Here is a 19,373-nt window from a genome sequence, read left to right as displayed (position 1 = left end):
CCCCCTGCACTGCTCTGCCATTAATCTCTGAAGCAAAATGCTTCCGTTCACTTGAAAGTTTACTGGAAGCAGAAATCGTCTGTCTTCAAAATTACCTACACTCCTGTACTGACATGGTCTCTTCCACCCACAGCCTGGTAAGAAAGTGTTTTTTTCTTTCCTTTTCTTTTTTCTTTTCCTTTTTAAAAGCCAGGAAGCTTTGGGTTTATTGTTTTAGGGAGGCACAGAACAAAGAATCAGTAAGTGCTTCCTTGAATGCCACTCTCTTGTTTAGACAAAGGATGCTCCAGGAATGTGCACAACGGCCCTGTGCACCTCCTTATAATAGAGCATTTCAGGAACATGGGGACCCAACAGACACAAAATCGGCACAAAGGAAAATGATAATTTCCTCATAATATTTTAATACCATCATGAAACAAAGTTGAAGAACTCCTGGGCCATTGGCTTTTCCCCACACACCCCTGCACACCTTTAGATGTCACTGATACTGTAAAATCCGTTGTTCCTACAGTTTCAATGTACCGAGTATTTTTATTGAAATTATCCTCATGAATCTTATAAGAAAGGTTCAGAAAATATCGTAATTTTAAAATACAGTCACAATACTATTGTAATGAAATCGACAGAAAGGATGTATCTGTGAAGAGGTCTAAGATGGGGCCATTCCCAAAACTCCAGGGCACTTGCCTTCATAAACAGCCGCAAAGCCTTTTCCTACCCAATTGCTGCTGCTGCGAAACTCAATCCACATTCTGCTATCTGTAGAAGTAAGAACCTCAGGAACTTTGTCCCCACAGAATCTACCTAAAAGAAATTAAAAAAAAAAATAAAGAGAGACTCCTAAATACAACTCTATATTCTAGTTGCTTTTCACACTAGCTACAAATAATATACATAAACAATCTGGTTCATATTTCTATCCCAAGTGATTTGAGCCTTAACTACACCTTAATACTCAATAATGACAGGTGAATAGAGCAATCATTTCATATCTACTTTATTTATTTATTTTTCATATCTACTTTTAAAGTATTTGACCATCAGCCTCAGATTTACTGACTAAGCATCATTACTCCATGCGGAATTCAGATGACAAGCTCCAAAAGCACAGTGAAGTGTCCCATAACATGTGAAGGTCACATGTGAAGGTCCCACAACACATGAAGGTCCCATGACATGTGAAGACCACAATGTGAAGGTCCCATGACACATGAAGGTCCCACAACACATGAAGGTCACACATGAAGGTCCCATAATACATGAAAGTTACATGACATGTGAAGGTCCCACAACATGTGAAGGTCCCATGACATGTGAAGGTCCCACAACACGTGAAGGTCACACACGAAGGTCCCATGATACATGAAAGTCCCATGACATGTGAAGGTCCCACAACATGTGAAGGTCCCATGACACATGAAGGTCACATGACATGTGAAGGTCCCACAACACAGGGAACAGAGAATGGTGCCAGTCGCCCTGGGAAATGGCTTCAAGTTGTTAGTCTGGTCATCAGTGGGGGAGTGTGTTGGTCACAGGTGCTCTCAGCTCTGAGTGGAGTTCCTGGTCTAGCCTGGTTCAATGCTGATGCCTCAGGAAAGCCCCAGCTCCCCCAAGTCCTGCAGTCTCTTACTATTGCACACATCACATCTCGTCTGTAGAGTATGAACGGCCAGGCAATAGGCAGAAAAGCAAACAGTCCCGAGACTGGAGTGTGAGTTCTGATTTTTCCTGATTCTGTATACGTAGGGAAGTACTGTAAGAGCACATGAACACGGTAACACATGCCTTTTTTTCTTTTGCTCCCCTCTCCCCACAAAATCGTTATTTCCTCTTGTGCGTCTGCCTGTATGCCTTAAACATTCACATGACAAAATGGTTAAACGTGACAATGCTCATGGAATAATCCCACAAACGTATTGTTATCCATTTTTTGTATGCCCTGGAGATGACACACATAGTTTTACTATATTAAAAAATAGTAGCCAACTTGCATAAAACACATTTATATTGGCAGCTAAAGAGTGAATAAATACCTTCCTAAATTGTAAGTGAACTGGAGGTGTGCAGCACAGAGCAGTGCTTCTTAAACTGTGGTGTGCGTCTGAATTTCCAGGAAACCTATTAAAATGCAGTCTCTCATTCAGAGCATCTGGAGTGGAACCCAAGTTGCTGCAATTCTAACAGCTTTCCAGGTGATTCAGATGCTGCCAAGCTGAAGGCTATGCTTTTTGGAGCAAGCTATTAGAAGAAATAGTGGGAAAAGCTTTTCTCCATGATCAGAGTCACCTTGACAGACCACTATCCGTTAGGCCAGGAGTCCTGAAACTTTTTAAACAGGGGTCAGTTCACTGTCCCTCAGACCATTGGAGGGCTGGACTGCAGGCCCTGGGACAAGTCGGCTGCTAGGCAGGACAGGCAGTGGCAGCAAAAACACCCGGCAGGCTGGATAAATGTCCTAGGTGGGCTGCATGTGGCCCGTGGGCCGTAGTTTGAGGATGCCTACGTTAAGCCATGTGATGCTGACACTGTTCTCAAAGACCGTGATTCACACATTTTGGCTTTACACTTCATTCTCCAGTATAAAATTAATGAAATAGTTTCTTTGGACTGCACATACATGTACACATATAGCAAATTGCTTCATCTAGGCTACAAAACTAAATGCAGAAGACAGTGTTTCCTCCAAATTACATGAAGTGAATAATTCACTTTTCCATATTTTTAAACATTTCTACAGAGTTCTTGGATTTCCTAAGGCCTCTTTTGCTTTTAATACAATAGTGTCCATTCGGCAGCTTTCAGATGTTAAAAGAAGAATCTATTCAGCACATAAACACAGTTCAGCAAGGTTACCTCTAAAAATAAAGAAAAGGTCACAATTTCAAAAAATAAAAAGGTCAACCCAGTGTAGATGCTCACAGCAGGTCTTACCTGTAAGTAAAACACGGCCACAGTGCTCCCTTGTGTCGGCTCACAGCAGCCTGTGGTTAAACACTGGCAGCAGACTTTCACGAGCACCAAATCTGAGCCACAGTTTATGACTCAAACTACAAATGCCCCTTCTGAGCCACAACACACTCTCGGAGCAGCTAACTGTGGTGTCTCTGGCAAGAGCAAATACACTTGGCAGGGAAGGCCGGCCACCAACAGCTTACACCCTGCTGCCTTCCCAAAGAACCAAACCAAACTAAACACACACACACGACATCCATAGGCACAATTTACTGGATTTTTAAAAATGAATACTATGATTCTTAAATTAAAAATACAGAAATGCCATGAGTAATCATGATGATACCCAAGAAAGCAGTCCTCAATCATCACGTCCACACCCCCGCACCCACCTCTTAATTGAACCTACCTTAAATCAATTCATCAGTCAATCAATTGAAGTATCTATTTGCCTTTGAGTATTTTGGTATAGTTCAAAAAAGTCTAATTACAATAGAAATGATACTGATCACAAACAGCTTTTAACTTTAAGATGATTCTTGAAAGAATCAATCGTCCTTGGACAGAAGGAAGGGGAGGGACCTCTTACCCAGGAGAGGCGATTTCCTCCAGTAGCCGTCGCGCACCTCGATGTAGTCATACCAGCACAGACTGCTTTTGTAGAGGTCCATTGTGGTAAAATTTAGAATAATCTGCAAAAAGGAGGAAAACACCGCAGAATAAAAATGACGGCGACTGCCTCTGGCATCCTGAGTCCTGGAGGTGAGGACCGCGGGTGCACAAGGGAAACGCAGCAGCGGCTGGCACTTTTTCTCCATTGGTGTTGCCCCAACATTGTTCCTTAAACATCTCAAAATCATATTTTCTCCTTTTCTTTAATGTTTAACAAGGTCAGTCAACATGCGATGTTAATAGTTGAACAAACTGAACAATTCAGCAATTAACCCAGAGTTTGTGTAAAGCTCATTCGAACAATTATAAAGCAAACAACTTGATTCAAATAGTTTGAATTTTCCTAAAATAAACATGATTTGAACCATGAAGACTCCCAATTCTTTCCATGAATTTCATTTCCTTAATAATTTATTTAAAGGGGCAACGCCTGTGGTTCAGCAAGTAGGGCGCTGGCCCCATATATCAAGGGTGGCAGGTTTGAACCTGGCCCCAGTCAAACTGTAACAAAAAAATAGCCGGGTGTTCTGGCAGGCACCTGTAGTCCCAGCTACTCAGAAGGCTGAGGCAAGGGAATCACCTAAGCCCAGGAGTTGGAGGCTGCTGTGAGCCGTGACACCACAGCACTCTACTGAGGGCTATAAAGTGAAACTCTGTCTCTTAAAAAAAAAAAAAAATTCTTTAAAGGACAACCAGACAGCAATTATGTTAAAAATAACCACCTTGTACCATATTCGCAGAACATAATATCATTGTGTTTGTTGGCATGTTGTAAATACAGCCCTATAGAATTCAAATTTATACATCCAGCAATAATTAAGGCAGATGTCACTATGCTTCTCTAGATCTTCAAAGACCTGTCACGTCATAGATTTTGTATATCACCTCTTACTCTGCACTTTGTTTTGGAATGTTGCTGCTTTTGCAAAAATATTTCAAGAACAATTCTAGGAAAGACAACTTTCTTATTATTTTATAAAAAGGACTCTATTTTTCAATTAATTGACTTTTTTTTTTACTGGCTCACACCAAAAGTAGAGCCAAACTAACAAGAGGAAGGTGCTTACCTGATGCAGTGAAATACAGCTGTAACTTTGTTTTTATTCAATAACTTATTCTAACTCTATCTCGCTTAAAATATTTGAGATACTTAAAGCTCACGGTGAACCTACTTGTTACTCTAAAAATGACACACGGACTATGATCAAAAGCCAGAAATTGTGAGTATTTGAAGTGCTCTTACAAACTACAGCTCTGGACAATATTCAAAGAAACCTTTTGTGAAGATGCAAAGTGATGAATGGAAGAGAACTCACAAGGAATAACAAAAGAAGGAAGGAAGGAAAAAAGGAGAATAAAAAGGAGGGAAGGAGACAGGAAGGGAGGGAGGGGAAAGTGCCTCTCGTCATTCGGCCTGCATTCCAGAGAAGTACCACCAACTCTGGCTGGGAAACACAGGCTGCCCCCTCCCTTGAGTGCAGTATTTAACAGAAAGTCAAGCACAAAGTTGGGCAAATGAATGCTGAACTGTCCGCATCTTTCCCTTTTGGAAAGATACAGTATGTAATTACAGACTTCCCAAGGCATTTTTTATCTAGGTAGCACAGTGATGACTGATAAAACCATACACTTAAAGTCAGTTCCAGTGCGCATATAACTAACTCGTACTTTATTGATTACCACAGATGAAATCTGTGAATGGTAAGAAAATGCACTGTTTCCTAAAAGTTATCCATTAAGTTGTGGCAGAATTTGATTTTGTTTGTGAGTCGGCTTATTTTTTGTCTTCCTTGTTCGTGGTGGTTTTTTTTTTTTTTTTGCCTTTATTTTTTTCTTCACCTAATTTTAATGTTCTAAGTCTTTTCAAAAAAATGTTTACGAAGGTTTCCAAAATGTTGCTCTATCCAAGAGCAAAAAACTGATCATTCTTTTCTTTTTTTTTTTCAATAGCCCACTTGATTAACAAAATGCTTTAGTATCTAAATTATTTTAATGAAGTTCCTAAAACATTTTATTCTCCATCTTTGAATACCAACACAACATTAGATTATACTTGGGATATATTTGGGAAATAATTTCTGGCCTTTCCCCTTAACTTTGTGTTTACTGTAAGTCTGCTACAAATACATACACTACCACCAACTGTTTCTGGCCACCAGGCACTTTGTGTTTTTTAACAGCAGCCACTAGGCGTTCAATTCTATATGATCATACCTGAACTCGTTCATTACAGCAAAGACAGCAAAACTAAAATAGAAACACAGAGACCCCAAGGTTCATTATTTGTGGCTTCCCTTTGGGATGTAAAGGGGACTTTTATAATGATGTCCATATACTTTCAACTTCTTTCTCCATAAGGAAAAAATATCAGCTTAATTAGAAGTATGTTGGGGCCAGGCACAGTGACTTATGCCTGTAGTCCCAAGCACTCTCTGAGGCCAAGGCGGGTGGATTGCCTGAGCTCACGGGTTTCAGACCAGCTTGAGCTAGAGCAAGATTTTGTCTCTAAAACTAGCTGGGCATTATGGCGGGCGCTTGTAGTCCCAGCTAGTTGAGAGGCTAAGACAAATGAATCACTTAAGCCCAAGAATTTGAGGTTGCTGTAAGCTGTGATGCCACTGCACTGTAACCCAGGGTGACAAAGTGAGACTCTGTCTCTAAAAAAAAAAAAAAAAAAAAAAAAGTATGAGTATTATCAGATTTCATCCTAAATTAAAAATAATGCTGTTGGATTGTTAACAAATGGTTAATATTTGAAGTCTTGGAACACACACACTCACACAGAGAGATGAAGGGGGGATAACTCTAAACAGAAAATGTTTCTCTCTTGTTTTTAATCTTATAGTTTAAACGCCAAGCACTGTGGAGAAGCACAACTGGCCTGACGTTAATGTGAAACACAGAATCCTTTAGAAGCAGAAAATGTAATAAAGATAGGTTTTCTAAAATCAAATCTTAGAGCTCTGACGATAGAAGTAAAACCCTGGCCTATGACTAAGATTGCCAGCAGAATCCATACTCAGATTACAAATCAAAAGTGCTTGGAAAATATTTAGTTGTTTTATATTATTGTGTTATTTTATATAAACATATTGTATATTTTCCCAAAGAATGAGAAAATGAAAACTACATAACATAGTTATATAAATACTTTATTTTTTATGGTTAAGTATCAATCTAAAATTAATCATAGTTCCCCTGGAACATGAGATTGAGGGAACAAGTCTAAGTTTTCTGTGACCTGCTAGGAGTCCTCGTTGCAGTATTAAGTTGATGCAGTTTTTCTGCCAGGTTTACATATTAAATACTTTGTTTTACAATGCTGCAGAGTGAAGAATCTTAAAGAAAGGCGGGTCAACAGTTCAGGAGACTGGATGTCTGCAAGTCTCCAGAGGAAGACAGAATCAGTGAACTTTTCCAGCACAGTCAGGATGGCGTTGACTACCTGAACACATCCCTGAGCACTATCCGCAGACCAATTAGAACGGCATCTGCACCTTACCGCGCTGAGGACAAAGAACCATTGGCATGAGAGTGGCAATATTAAATGGCTCTTCAGAGAGAGATACTAAAATCAAAAGCTGCTATATAAAATAGATAGCTGGGCTCCTGCCAGAAGCAGCCTGGGCAAGTCTAATAAATTTTCTAGAGTCGCCCTAGTTTCTCAGAAATAAGGTTTCAAGAGAGTAGATGAGGGGTCAATAAACAATAGCCAGTGAGCTGAGTTCTGCCTGCAGCCTGTTTCTATAAATAAAGTTCTCTAGGTGACATTCCTTTACTGTGGCGGTTGATTGCATGCTGCATTGATAGAAATGAGTATTTGTGACAAATAAATACTTTGCAACCTGCAAAAGGTAAAAGTATTACTACTCGTCCTTTCCAGAAAAATTTGCCAGTCCCTGGAATAATTGATCTTTAAGATGTGTTGTTCAGCTCTGAAGTTGTGTTATGTTAAGGGAAAGAAAAATCACAACTTTTCCAACATGTTACAAGCTGTTCCGGAGGGAGCCAGGCCAGGTTCAGGTTCTGGGTCTCTGCTAGTTCACCGAAACGTCTTGAGGTTGAAAGAGCATCTTTATGGTAAATGGGAAGTTATCATGTCAGCCTTATCTCAACAGAATTAAATCACAAGAATTTAACTCGAAGATGTATAGAAAAAGACTCAGGTAATCCTCAAGTACCGATAGGATACTCACATATTATCATTATTTTTTTCCATGGCATACATTCAGACACCCCTCTTAACCCAAACCCTGAAAGAATTATAAAATAAATAAAAGCATTAATCTAATTTCCTGAATCCATCTGTGCTGGGGAACATAAAAATATAAATTTGATTTTAAAGTCCCCTGGGAAAATCTACATGTGGGAGAGAGCAGTGGAAAGTCTGAGTAGGGTGGACACCTTAGGACGTTGGTTCATCTTATGAGACAAGCTGTGTGACATCACACAGACCCTAATTACCAACAGGGATTAACTATGATGGGTGAAAAACATGAGTTGCATTATGCTATTAAAATAACTTTTATGCTTAAATGTTTTTAATAACATCTAAATTTTGAAACTTCAATTTGTCATTGCCTGTAATTCACTGGAACTTTTTTTTTTTTTAGTATTTCTTCCTATGGCTTGGCTGTATGTGTTCCTACAAAACTGTGTTATTTTGAAGTTTAAACCTTAGGATAAAGGTATTAAGAGGTGACTACTGGGAGGTGATTAGTCCAGGAGGGTGGGGCCCTCATGGATCATATTAGTGCCCTTAGAAAAGGGCTTAAAGGAGCAAGTTCAAACCCAATGTCCCTTCTGCCCCTTTGGCCAGATGAGAGCACAGCAGGACAGTGCCATTTTGGAGGCAGGAGCAAGCTCTCACCAGACACCATGTCTACTGGCACCTTGATCTTGGAATTCCCAGCCTTTAAAAACTATGTAAAATAAATTTTTGTTGTTTATAAATTACCCATTCTAAGTTATTTTGTTGTAGAAGCATGAATGGACCGAGACATCTCTCTTTCCTTAATTCCCACCCCACCCTCTATCCAGTTAATTGCCAACTTATATAAATGACATCTGGCAATATTCTTAAAAACATCCCCAATTCTTTTCTCATTGTCAATTCTGGCCATAATTCTTCTCTGGGTATACTGCAGTGGTTCCACAAGACATTTTTAGTTTCACTCTCCCCAATTCACCCTACACTCTGTGGCCTTGCTGACCTCAGTGAAGTCTGCTTCCCATGAAGGCTGAGCACCAGACTCGAGAGCCGTAACTCACGGTGCTCCCTCACCTTCCAGTACCTCACACAGAAGCTTCTTCCCAGGCATCCCTAACTTCTCTCTACTGTGCCCTGAAGAAGCACCCCAATTTCAGCATCCATTTCCATCCATTGAGGCACACATGATGCTGCCTGGATTCGAGTTTCTCCTTTGCTGTTTTTTGAAGCTCTTCACATCTTTTCGTCCACATCACGTGCTGCTACCACTTCAGTCACACCAGGACCTCCCAACAAGATCTGAGCTTTCCTGGAATCCATGGCATCTTGTTCTTCACTTATTCTTCAGAGTTTGGCCATTATATCACAGAGCTATAAGTTCATATGATTCCTGATATCAAGGATTTATTTCATGCATCAGAAGATACATCTACTATAACAGAATCAGAAATTTTATCTATATAGTAATTGTTACATTTGAGCAGTGGATAAATACTCATTTGAATCAACTCCATATGTGTAAAGTATAGGTGAGTGGTTGAAAAGAAATATTTGAAAGAAAAGAATCAAACAGTATCTTGTAAGTGGGTTGTTTGGATAAAAAGAAGATTATTAAGTCTATTCAAAACAGAAGCCAGCTGCCTTTGTCTGAAGGTCAATCAATTCTGAGAGATGGGAGGATCAATACTGTGTGCTTCCATCAGCTCAGCCACGCTCCTTCTGGACTGCTGCCAGAGCGACCCACACAATGCCAGGAGAAGCTTTAGAGATAGCAGAAATCTCTCTTCACCTTGAGATGCTCATTCATGTTAATTGACAACTCAATTTTAGAATTATGGTAAAATATACATAACATCAGATTCACCATTATAACCAATTTTAAGCATACGGGGCTATGCATCAAGTATATTCACATTATTGTGCAACAATGTCCTTATTTTTTTTTTAAAGAATACTTTTCTCCTACATGAGAATAATACACACTTGTTGTAGAAAATGAAAGGACAAAGAAGAAATAAAAGTCATCTGTGAGAGCACAGGTCTGCATTGCTTTGGTGTGAATACTATGTCTTCCACAAGTTTGGGTCAAATATACGTCATTTTAAAATTGGCCCTTTTATGCCTCTGACTTTTCACCTGCCTTTCTATTTGCACAATGTATTATAAATATTTTCTCAAATCAGTGTTTTCTTTTAGTTTTCAAAATGTGTTCCCAATTTTTTAGTATTATAAATATAATGGCCAAACTCTGAAATTTATAATATTCTTTAGCTATCTTTGCTAAAGACACACACACTCATGTAATTACTGTAGAACTAATTTCTAGTAAAAGTGCAGGTATATTATTTTAATTTGATACAGATCACCAAATGTCTTTCAGAAAGGTTATTTCCATTTTTACTTTGAGAAGCTGTGTATCTTCAGGATCACTTGAAATTATCATTCTATTTTATCTTTGCCAATGTGATAGGTGATAAATGACAAATCATTGTTGGTTCAAATGACATTTCTCTGATAAAGAATGAGAATAAATAATTTCCTATCTTAATTGAATATCTACTTTTAATTAAATTTTCCACCTCCTCATTCATTTCCTACCTCGGTGTCAATCTGCAGTTATTGTTTGTAACAGTTCTGATGTATGAATAGCACCAGTAACCTCCCAGCCTTTTGTGTGGTAATAGTCTGCACTTTGATTTTTATTTGTGTTTTTTGTATTTTTTATAAAAATTACTTTATGTAAATAATCTGAAAAAAATGTTATTTTTCACTTTCTGGTTTTTAATTCATATACTCAAGATATCTTTTTCAGAATAAAAAACAAAGCACTTACATTTTCTTAAGAAAAATGTACAGTATGAAGGTAAAGTTTAATCATCCACAAATCCTGAAACATGATTGCAGTGTCAGTCACTGAAAAAATTTTCACCTTCCAATTTATTTGAAAAATGAGTACATGACGTAAGTCTTTTGTGCCCTTAGGCATAATTTTGGCCTTTTTAGTTTGTCCATTGATCCAGAAGGCTCTGTGACATAACCATAGAATTTGAATTATTGACGCTTTGTAGTTTTTTCCACTACCACAAAGAGCAATTCACTCCCCCCAGTAACGTTGCTTTCAAATTTGCCATGGTTATGCCAGACTTCTTATCAAAATAAATTCTGTAAAAAACCTGATCTGGGCATAAAACCAAACTCCATTGGAAGTTTATTTGGGATTACTGTACATTAACCTGGGGAAAGCTGACAATTTATAACACTGCATCTTTATATCCTGGGGCAGGATCTGTCACTCTATTTATTTTAGTCGCCCAGTAAAGCGTTCAGTTTTCTAAAATCTATTACATTTTACTTTTTAAAATTTGAACACCTGTAGTCCTGCTTATTTTTTAGTTGATTTTTTTTTATTTTTGAGAAAAGAAAACATTATGTCTAAGTAAAGAAGAATTTAATGATCAGTCCTTTTATAAATGCGAGCTGTGCGGTGAGAGGCAGCTTCCTCAATCCCATCTCAAGTTCAATTTCCTTGTCAGTAACGTGGAGGTAAGTGGAGTACTGCACTCCCTGGGGTGCTGCGTGGGGCTGAAGCTTAGCACAGCGTCTAGTACAGTGTGAGCAGCTGTGAAATAGTCACCTTTTATACTCACTGGATTGCAAAAAAAATTCTTTTACTCCTAATCCACTGAATTGTTTATCATTAAATATGTATACTGAATTCTAATGCTGCCAGAATTTATGAAGATTTTGAGACAGTTTCTTTTTCATTTTGACCTATTATGTTAAAAATTAACATATTCAATAAGATTTAAGTACTCTCATAGTACTGAAATCAAAAGACCTTGCAATTGCCACAAGATTTATAAATTATACAGCTTGATTTGATTATTTACATAACATCTATGCGTTTCTATTCATTGATTTATAGCTTTATTTTTTGCATTGTATAAGGTATGCCTACCAGAATTTTACATGTTTATAAAATGGAGGCTTCACAGTGTTTTACAATGCTCTTAAAAAATATTTCATTACATGAGCAGTATCTTACTTTTTTAGAATTTTTAAAACCACTAAGAGAAATCACCTTCAAGCAGCATCATTTTGAATAATTCTTTGTGCATTTATTTCATATGGATATCAATTAAACTTTTAAGGACAGGCACTAGCATTCTGCGAAGTTGAGGCAAGAGGATTGTTCAGCTCAGGAGACATGGTTGCATACCACTGTAGTCCTAGCTCCTGAGAAGCCTGAGGCAGGATGATTACTTGAGCACAGGAGTCGGAGGTCGCAGTGAGCTATGCCAACACCACTGCACTCCAGCCCAGGCAACATAGACTGTCTCATAAAACACCATCAACAAAAATTTAGTGCTCATCACTTTTTAACTTCAATTTCAAAGGATCTGCACTAAGAAATATTTGAAGTGAAAGTCTTTCTGTAAGTTTTGATTTACAACAAAGTTGATTGTGTAGCCAATTACATCCAGTAAAAATATGTTTTTATAAATCCAAGTAAATTAGCATACACATTTTCAAATAGAATCAAAACCACCAAAAATATTAATTAAACATATCTAAAATATAAACCACCTGAAGGCCCAAAATGAACCGTGATCTAAGTATGAGATGTGAGAAGGAGTGTTGAATACAAATATTTATTTATTTATTTTTGAGACAGAGTCTCAAGCTGTTGCCCTGGTAGAGTGCCATTGCCCCATAGCTCACAGCAACCTCCAACTCTTGGGCTCAAGCAATCCTCTTGCCTCACTTTTTTTCCTGTTTTTAATAGAGACAGGGTCTGGCTTTTGCTCAGGCTGGTTGTGAACTCATGAGCTCAAGTAATCCACCGCCTCAGTCTCCCAGAGTGCTAGGATTACAGACGTGAGCCACTGTGTCTGGCTGAATAAAAATATTTAGTAAATATCTAACTTTAATACTTAAATAGTATTGGGAAAAAATACATTCATGCAAAAGAATAAATATGGACCATTATCTTACACCATTTAAAAAGTTAACACAAATTTGTTTAGAGATATAAATGTAATAATATCCAGTCTTCTTCTGAAAACAGAGGGAAAAATATCATGAGACTGTACATCTCCATGATTTCTAACTTACGATACCAAACTACAGGCAACAGATAGGATGACAGCAAACTTAACTTCTGTGCATCAAAGGACACAATTAACAAAGAAGAAAAACAAACTAGGGAATGGGAGAAAGTATTTCCAAACAGTATCTTAGATAGGAGCTTATACAGAATTCATACAGTTCAACCACACCTAAAAATATCAAATAACATGATTTAAACATGAGCAAAACAATAATATTTCTTTTGTGTGATGGAAAAAGCAGGCATGAACAAAAATATAAAATAACATTTAATAAACAAAAAACCATTTAACATGGGGATAACCTTAAATAAATGTTCTAGGATCCTTTTATGGATTGGGGAGAAGATATCAATACTAATTAAATATTAACTTTGTTAAGAAAAAAAGCTAGTAGGGAGGGGGCACAAAATAATAGAATATACATCTACAATTTTAAAATCAGCAGAGAAAAAATAAGAAAAAGTAAAACATAATTCAATATATAAGAAGACAAATAGAACAAAAAAAGAGGGGGCAGGCTTGGTGCCTGTAGCTCAGTGGCTAGGGCACCAGCCACATACACCAGGGCTGTCAGGTTCAAACCCAATCTGGGCATGCCAAACAACAATGACAACTACAACAACAACAAATAAATAGCTGGGCATTGTGGCAGGCGCCTATAGTCCCAGCTATTTGGGAGGCTAAGGCAAGAGAATCACTTAAAGTCCAAGAGTTTGAGGTTGCTGTGAGCTGTGATGCCACAGCACTCTACCAAAGGCAACGTAATGAGACTCTGACTCAAAAAAGGGGGGGGGGGCATATGAAATGCAAATAAGAAAAAAACTAACACATCAACAACCACAATAGCTATAACCACAATAACACTCTAGTTAAAGACAAAACCTGCCATCATGGATTAAATAAAAAATAAACTGAACTGTGTATGGTCTAAAAGAGACACACCTGAAACAAAAGATCTGAAAATGACTGAATGTGTAAAGCAGAACAAAGATATGCCAGGAAAAAAATATTAATCAAAAGAAAGTGTAGCTTTATTAATATCAGACAAAATAGAGTGTAAGCGAAATCACAACCAAAGATACAGAGATTCACTACATGATGTTAACAGTTTAATCCCTCAGGGAGAAGTAATATTTTAAACATTTATTTATATAATGATATAGTATAAAATATATAAAACTAAAATTTACAAGAGTTTAAAGAGAATTAACAAATCTACCAAACAGTGACACATTTTAGCATCCTTTCTATTTGATAGATTGAGCAGACACAAAAACTAATACAGTAAATTCAGTAAATTCTAAGGTTAGAAAATCAACATACACAAATCAGTAGCTTTCATAAATGCTAGCACTAGTTAAGCTGAGAATCAAATCAAAGATATAATACCTTTCACAGTAGCAACAAAGAAAACAAAATATCTTGGAATATACTTAAGAAAGGAGGTGAAAGAGGCTATATGGGGAGGATTATGAAACAGACGCTCCATGGGGAGGATTATGAAACACTGAGGAAAGAAACTGCAGAGGATGCAAACAGATGGAAGAATACACCCTGCTCACAGACCAGCAGAGTCCACGCCCTGCTCACAGACCAGCAGAGTCCACACCTGCTCACAGACCAGCAGAATTAACACCATCAAAATGGCTGCACCATCGAGGTCATTTATACTCAATAGAATTCCCATTAAAATACCAATACCATTTTTTGCAGATTTAGAAAGAGTAAACTTTGCTTTAAAAATATGTTTTGGGCAATGGTTGAGTGAAAAGACCTCTCTGTGTGGCCTAGACTTTTTAATTTTGCTGCTCATAAATTCTCTATACTGTATTTCTCAATCCTGAGTCACTTGGTTGAAGTTTGGGGAGATTTTTAGATAGCCATGTAGACCACCTTGATTTCCTTTTCTTGCCTGATCGCTCTGGCAGAAACCCCTATGAAATGGGTAACTTCCAAGGTCATTCCAGCCTCAAGTTGTTTTGAAGACTGACATCAAGCAGGTCGTCATAAAGGAGAGAACAGTAAGAACAGGACAAATGAAGAAATAACCTAATCTTTGCAAAGAAGAAAAACACATGTTTCTGGAAAAAATATATGGGTTAAAAAAATAATAAAAGACAGAATAAACAAGGATTAGAATTGAAAACTAACAAAAATACTACATGCTGAGTTGGTGGAAGCCAGGTATAGTGTTTCTTAGGGGAAAATTACAGCCTAAGTGCCTGTATTGAGGGGGAGGGGAAGGAACATATGCTTGAAACTAATGTGTTAAATTTCCAACTCAATTAAGTTACCAGGGGTGGTGGTGCCTGTGGCTCAGTGGGTAGGGCACTGGCCCCATATACTGAGGGTGGTAGGTTCAAACTGAGCCCCAGCCAAAAAACAGTCAGGCGTTGTGGTGGGCACCTATCGTCCCAGCTACTCAGGAGGCTGAAGCAAGAGAATCGCCTAAGGCCAAGAGTTGGAGGTTGCTGTGAGCTGTGTGATGCCACAGTATTCTACTGAGGGTGATAAAGCAAGACTCTGTCTCTAAAAAAAAAAAAAAAAGTTACCAAAAAACAAAACAAAACAAAATAAGAAAAACAGCAGAATGAACCCAAATATTAGAAAGAAGACAATAACAAAGATACAAGGGATGAAAATGAGTTACTATTATTCACCGGCCACTTAAAACAATCCAATTTATTTACTAATCATCACAAATAATATTTTAAAAATAATAGAAAAAATGCTAGTTTTCTGGTGTTCTTCTTGTTAGCAATATTTTGGAAAATGAAGCTTTATTGATCACTATACATAAAAGAAAAGTGAACTGACTTTGCATGCTAATGGTGTGGGTATTACAGTGGGATAGGAGAAACTTTTTTCCCTATCTTACTGTTACGTATAGGAGACTGAGCACCAGGCTTGTAGAAGCAGTCACAGGTTATTAAGGGAGGCGCTAGGAGGGGGACAATCTTCTGGCCAGCTTGGAGATGTTTTGCGCCTGAAGACAAGCCCTCAAGCAAGATCAGTGGCTCATCAGCAAGCAGGTGTTGAACCTTGGACATCTGGGGTTCAAAAGGCTTGGAGTTGAGCCTGTGGGGAAAGAGCACCAAGCGATCATTAAGCAGGTAGTCCTTGTGTGTGGGCCCCCACACCTGTTTGTTGTATTATGCTCCAATAAAAGGCCATGCAGAGGTTACTCAAGGCTGTCCCTGCACCCACCTCTTGCAAGCACGTCCTTCTAAATCCATGTTCTGGCTGTGTTCACTCACGCAGGAATGGGGTGCCACAACAGTGATGGGGCTCCACAGAGGGTTTATTCACGCAGTGACGGGGTGCCACAACAGTGACGGGGTTCCACAGCGGCACTGACAGTTACGAGCTGATTCGATTTGACTAATCTTGTTCCCAAACTTTCCCAAACATTCTATAACGTTTTCTTTTTTTAATACATTTTTATGAAAGACATTTGGCATATAAGTTTTCTTCTAAAAAGCACGTAGAGATACAAACTTGCTCTCATAATTTATCATCTTTTAAATCAGTGGTCTCAACCTTCCTAATGCCACAAGCTTTTAATACAGTTCCTGTGGGTCATGACCCACAGGTTGAGAACTCCTGTTTTAAATTTCTCTCCTACATAACTTTTTAAAAATTAATATGACATTTATAAATATGAAAGTACTTAACATCCAATATCCAAAACATGAAAGCAAAAGCTGACAGGATTGAAGAGGGAGATAAATGAGCAATTCAACAGTCACAGCAGAAGTCTACACCACTGGAGTCTCAACATCAACAGAATAGGTAGGCAGAGACTCAACACGGATACAGCAGCCCTCAGCACTAACCACCTTAGCCTGACCGTCCTCTATCTAACATTCCACCCAGCAGCACCAGAGTACACCAAAGACACAGAAGTCTGCATGCCATTTGGGTGTGTTAATAAGAAATGTCCAGAAGTGACATTTAAAGACAGATCAGTGGTAGCCTGGGGCCTGTATAAGAATGAGAACTGATGAAAAATGAGCACAAAAGAACACAAAATGAGCACAAAATTTTTTGGATGATGGAAAAAATGGGTGGTGATGTCTGTACAATTGTGTAAATTTTATGGAACATTGGCAGGAGGAGAGAGGACATTTGGTGGGATCTCGCCTAATGTGCACAATGCAAGGGTATATTTCAAAATAAATAAGAGTAAATTATAAATGTCTCACCACAAAAAATTCAATTGTACACTTAAAATGAATACTTTGATATATAAATTATGACTCAGTAAAACTATTAAAGAAACAAAGCAAAAATACACATGATATTTGCTCTCTCTATATATATTTTGAGACATAGAGACTCACTATGCCAATCTAGGTAGGGTACTATGGCGTCACAGCTCACAGCAACCTCAAACTCTTGGGTTCAAGTGATTCTCTTTCCTCTCGAGTAGCTGGGACTATAGGCGCTTGCCACAATGCCCAGCTATTTTTCTTTTTCCATTGCAGCTGTCCTCGTTGTTTGGCATGCCCCAGGCTGGGTCCAAACCATGAGCTCCAGTGCACGTGGCTGGAGCCCTAGCTACTGAGCTACAGGTGCTGAGCCTCAATATAATATTCTCAGTTTTCATAGGCAATTATTTTCATCTTCTATCATAATAACCAAACATACGGATTATCTTTAGGGGAACTTGGGTTTCTTCACAATTAGATTGAAAACATCTAATGGCACCAAACCTTACCGCTTTCTACTGTTAGAACTGTCAGAATACATTACAGCTTTTTTAAAGAATGCAGTATCAAGTCTGAATTGTGAGAATTAATACACACCTGGTATATCACAGTTTTTTGGTAATAATATGCTCTAATTTGACTAACACACCTTTTTGTCAAACCTTTCTCAGTTACCAGAAATGCATATCACATAAGGTTAGAAAGTTATTTATACAATAGTTTATGTCAACATTATGCTTAATAGAAGAGGGAGATTATATAAATCTTCATTGAAAAATAATTAACTAAAGTATGATATACCCATACAAAATGCTCTGTGTCTTATTTATTTATTTCCTTTTATTTCAGAATTTTACGGGTGTATAAATGTTTTGACCCATCAATTGCTTTTATACAGTTTGAGTCAGAGTTATAAGTGTGACTATACCTAGTAGGTCTGATTTTGACAAAGCAGAGAACAACATACACTGGGGAAAAGAATCCCCATTCAATAAATGGCACTGGAAAAATTGGATCGCCACATGTAAAAGACTGAAACAGAATCCCTGGGTTCTCATGTGGAGAGAAAGGAATATTCATTCACTGTTGGTGAGACTGTGAACTAGTACAATTTCTATGGAAAGTAGTACGGACGTATCTCAAAAAGTATAAGCAGGCCTCCCTTTTGATCCAGCAATCCTACTACCAGGCATTTACCCACAGGAAAAAAGGAAAAAGATGTTTTATCAAAAAGATACTTGCACTTGAGATGTTTCTGCCAGAACAATTCACAACTGCAAACTCATGGGAACAAATCTAAGTGCCCAGCAATCATGAATGGATTGCTAAAATGTGGTATAATATCCCATGGAGTCCCACTGAGCCATAAAAATGGCAACCTAGTATCTTCTGTAATAATCTGAAGAGAAATGGAGACCATTCTTCTAAGTTAGTGGTTCTCAACCTTCCTAATGCCATACCCTTTAATACAGTTCCTGTGGCTCACGACCCACAGGTTAAGAACCACTGTATCTAAGTGAAGTATTACAACTTAACAGTGAATTGGAGCTAGTGAATTAACACTTGTGTGCATGTCTGAAAGTAAAACTCAATGGAAATCAAATAGAAGGTGGGGGGGGCAATAAGAGGTGAGGTGCATACACACCTGATGGGTTCAGGGCACACATTCTGGGTAAAAGGCACACTTACAAAATTTATGTGTGCCCCTGTAATACTCTGAAATAAAAATAAATAAATAAAAAGAAACTTAGCAAAGCTAACATAGCTAGTAAATAAGAGTTTGAATACAGAGAGTTAAAGAAGAAAAATTAGGAACAGACTCCCTACCTGTCACTATACACTAAAACTAATTCAAGTCGTTAGATAAAGGCCTATGCAAGGATTTCAAATCCCCCAAAGACAACTGCAACAATAACAAAAATCAAGACATGGGACTTAATTACATTAAAAGGCTTCTGTAGAGCCAAGGACACAATCAACACAGTAAACAGACAACCCACAGAATGGTAGAAAATATTAACATGTTATACATATGATTAAAGAATCTACAAAGAACTCAGGAAAATCAGAAGAAAAAACAATCCCACAAAAACATGGGTGAGAGACACAAACAGAAGCTTTTCAAAAGAAGAAGACAAATGGCCAAGAAGGAAGGAGACAGGTGCAGCATCCCTGGGAAATGCAAATGAAAACCCAGAGAGGATCCCCTGA

The 19,373-nt window shown here is 38.0% G+C and overlaps 1 protein-coding gene across 2 annotated transcripts in view; it reads right to left on the bottom strand.

Moving 5' to 3' along the window:
* Window positions 1–19,373, bottom strand: part of TLL1 (tolloid like 1) — a 238,694-nt gene that overhangs the window by 61,038 nt on the left and 158,283 nt on the right. For both annotated transcript variants that reach the window (XM_012811834.1, XM_003800491.1), the window contains exons 10-11: window positions 3,548–3,650; window positions 691–807 (exon numbers count right to left, since the gene is read on the bottom strand). In XM_012811834.1, coding sequence (XP_012667288.1) covers window positions 691–807; window positions 3,548–3,650 — 220 coding nt within the window. The remainder of the gene's footprint in view (window positions 1–690; window positions 808–3,547; window positions 3,651–19,373) is intronic.

The sequence above is a fragment of the Otolemur garnettii genome, unplaced genomic scaffold (assembly GCF_000181295.1).
Source record: "Otolemur garnettii isolate 467f Iridium unplaced genomic scaffold, OtoGar3 scaffold00177, whole genome shotgun sequence".
NCBI lineage: Eukaryota > Metazoa > Chordata > Mammalia > Primates > Galagidae > Otolemur > Otolemur garnettii.
This window is presented reverse-complemented; position numbering and strand designations above follow the sequence as displayed.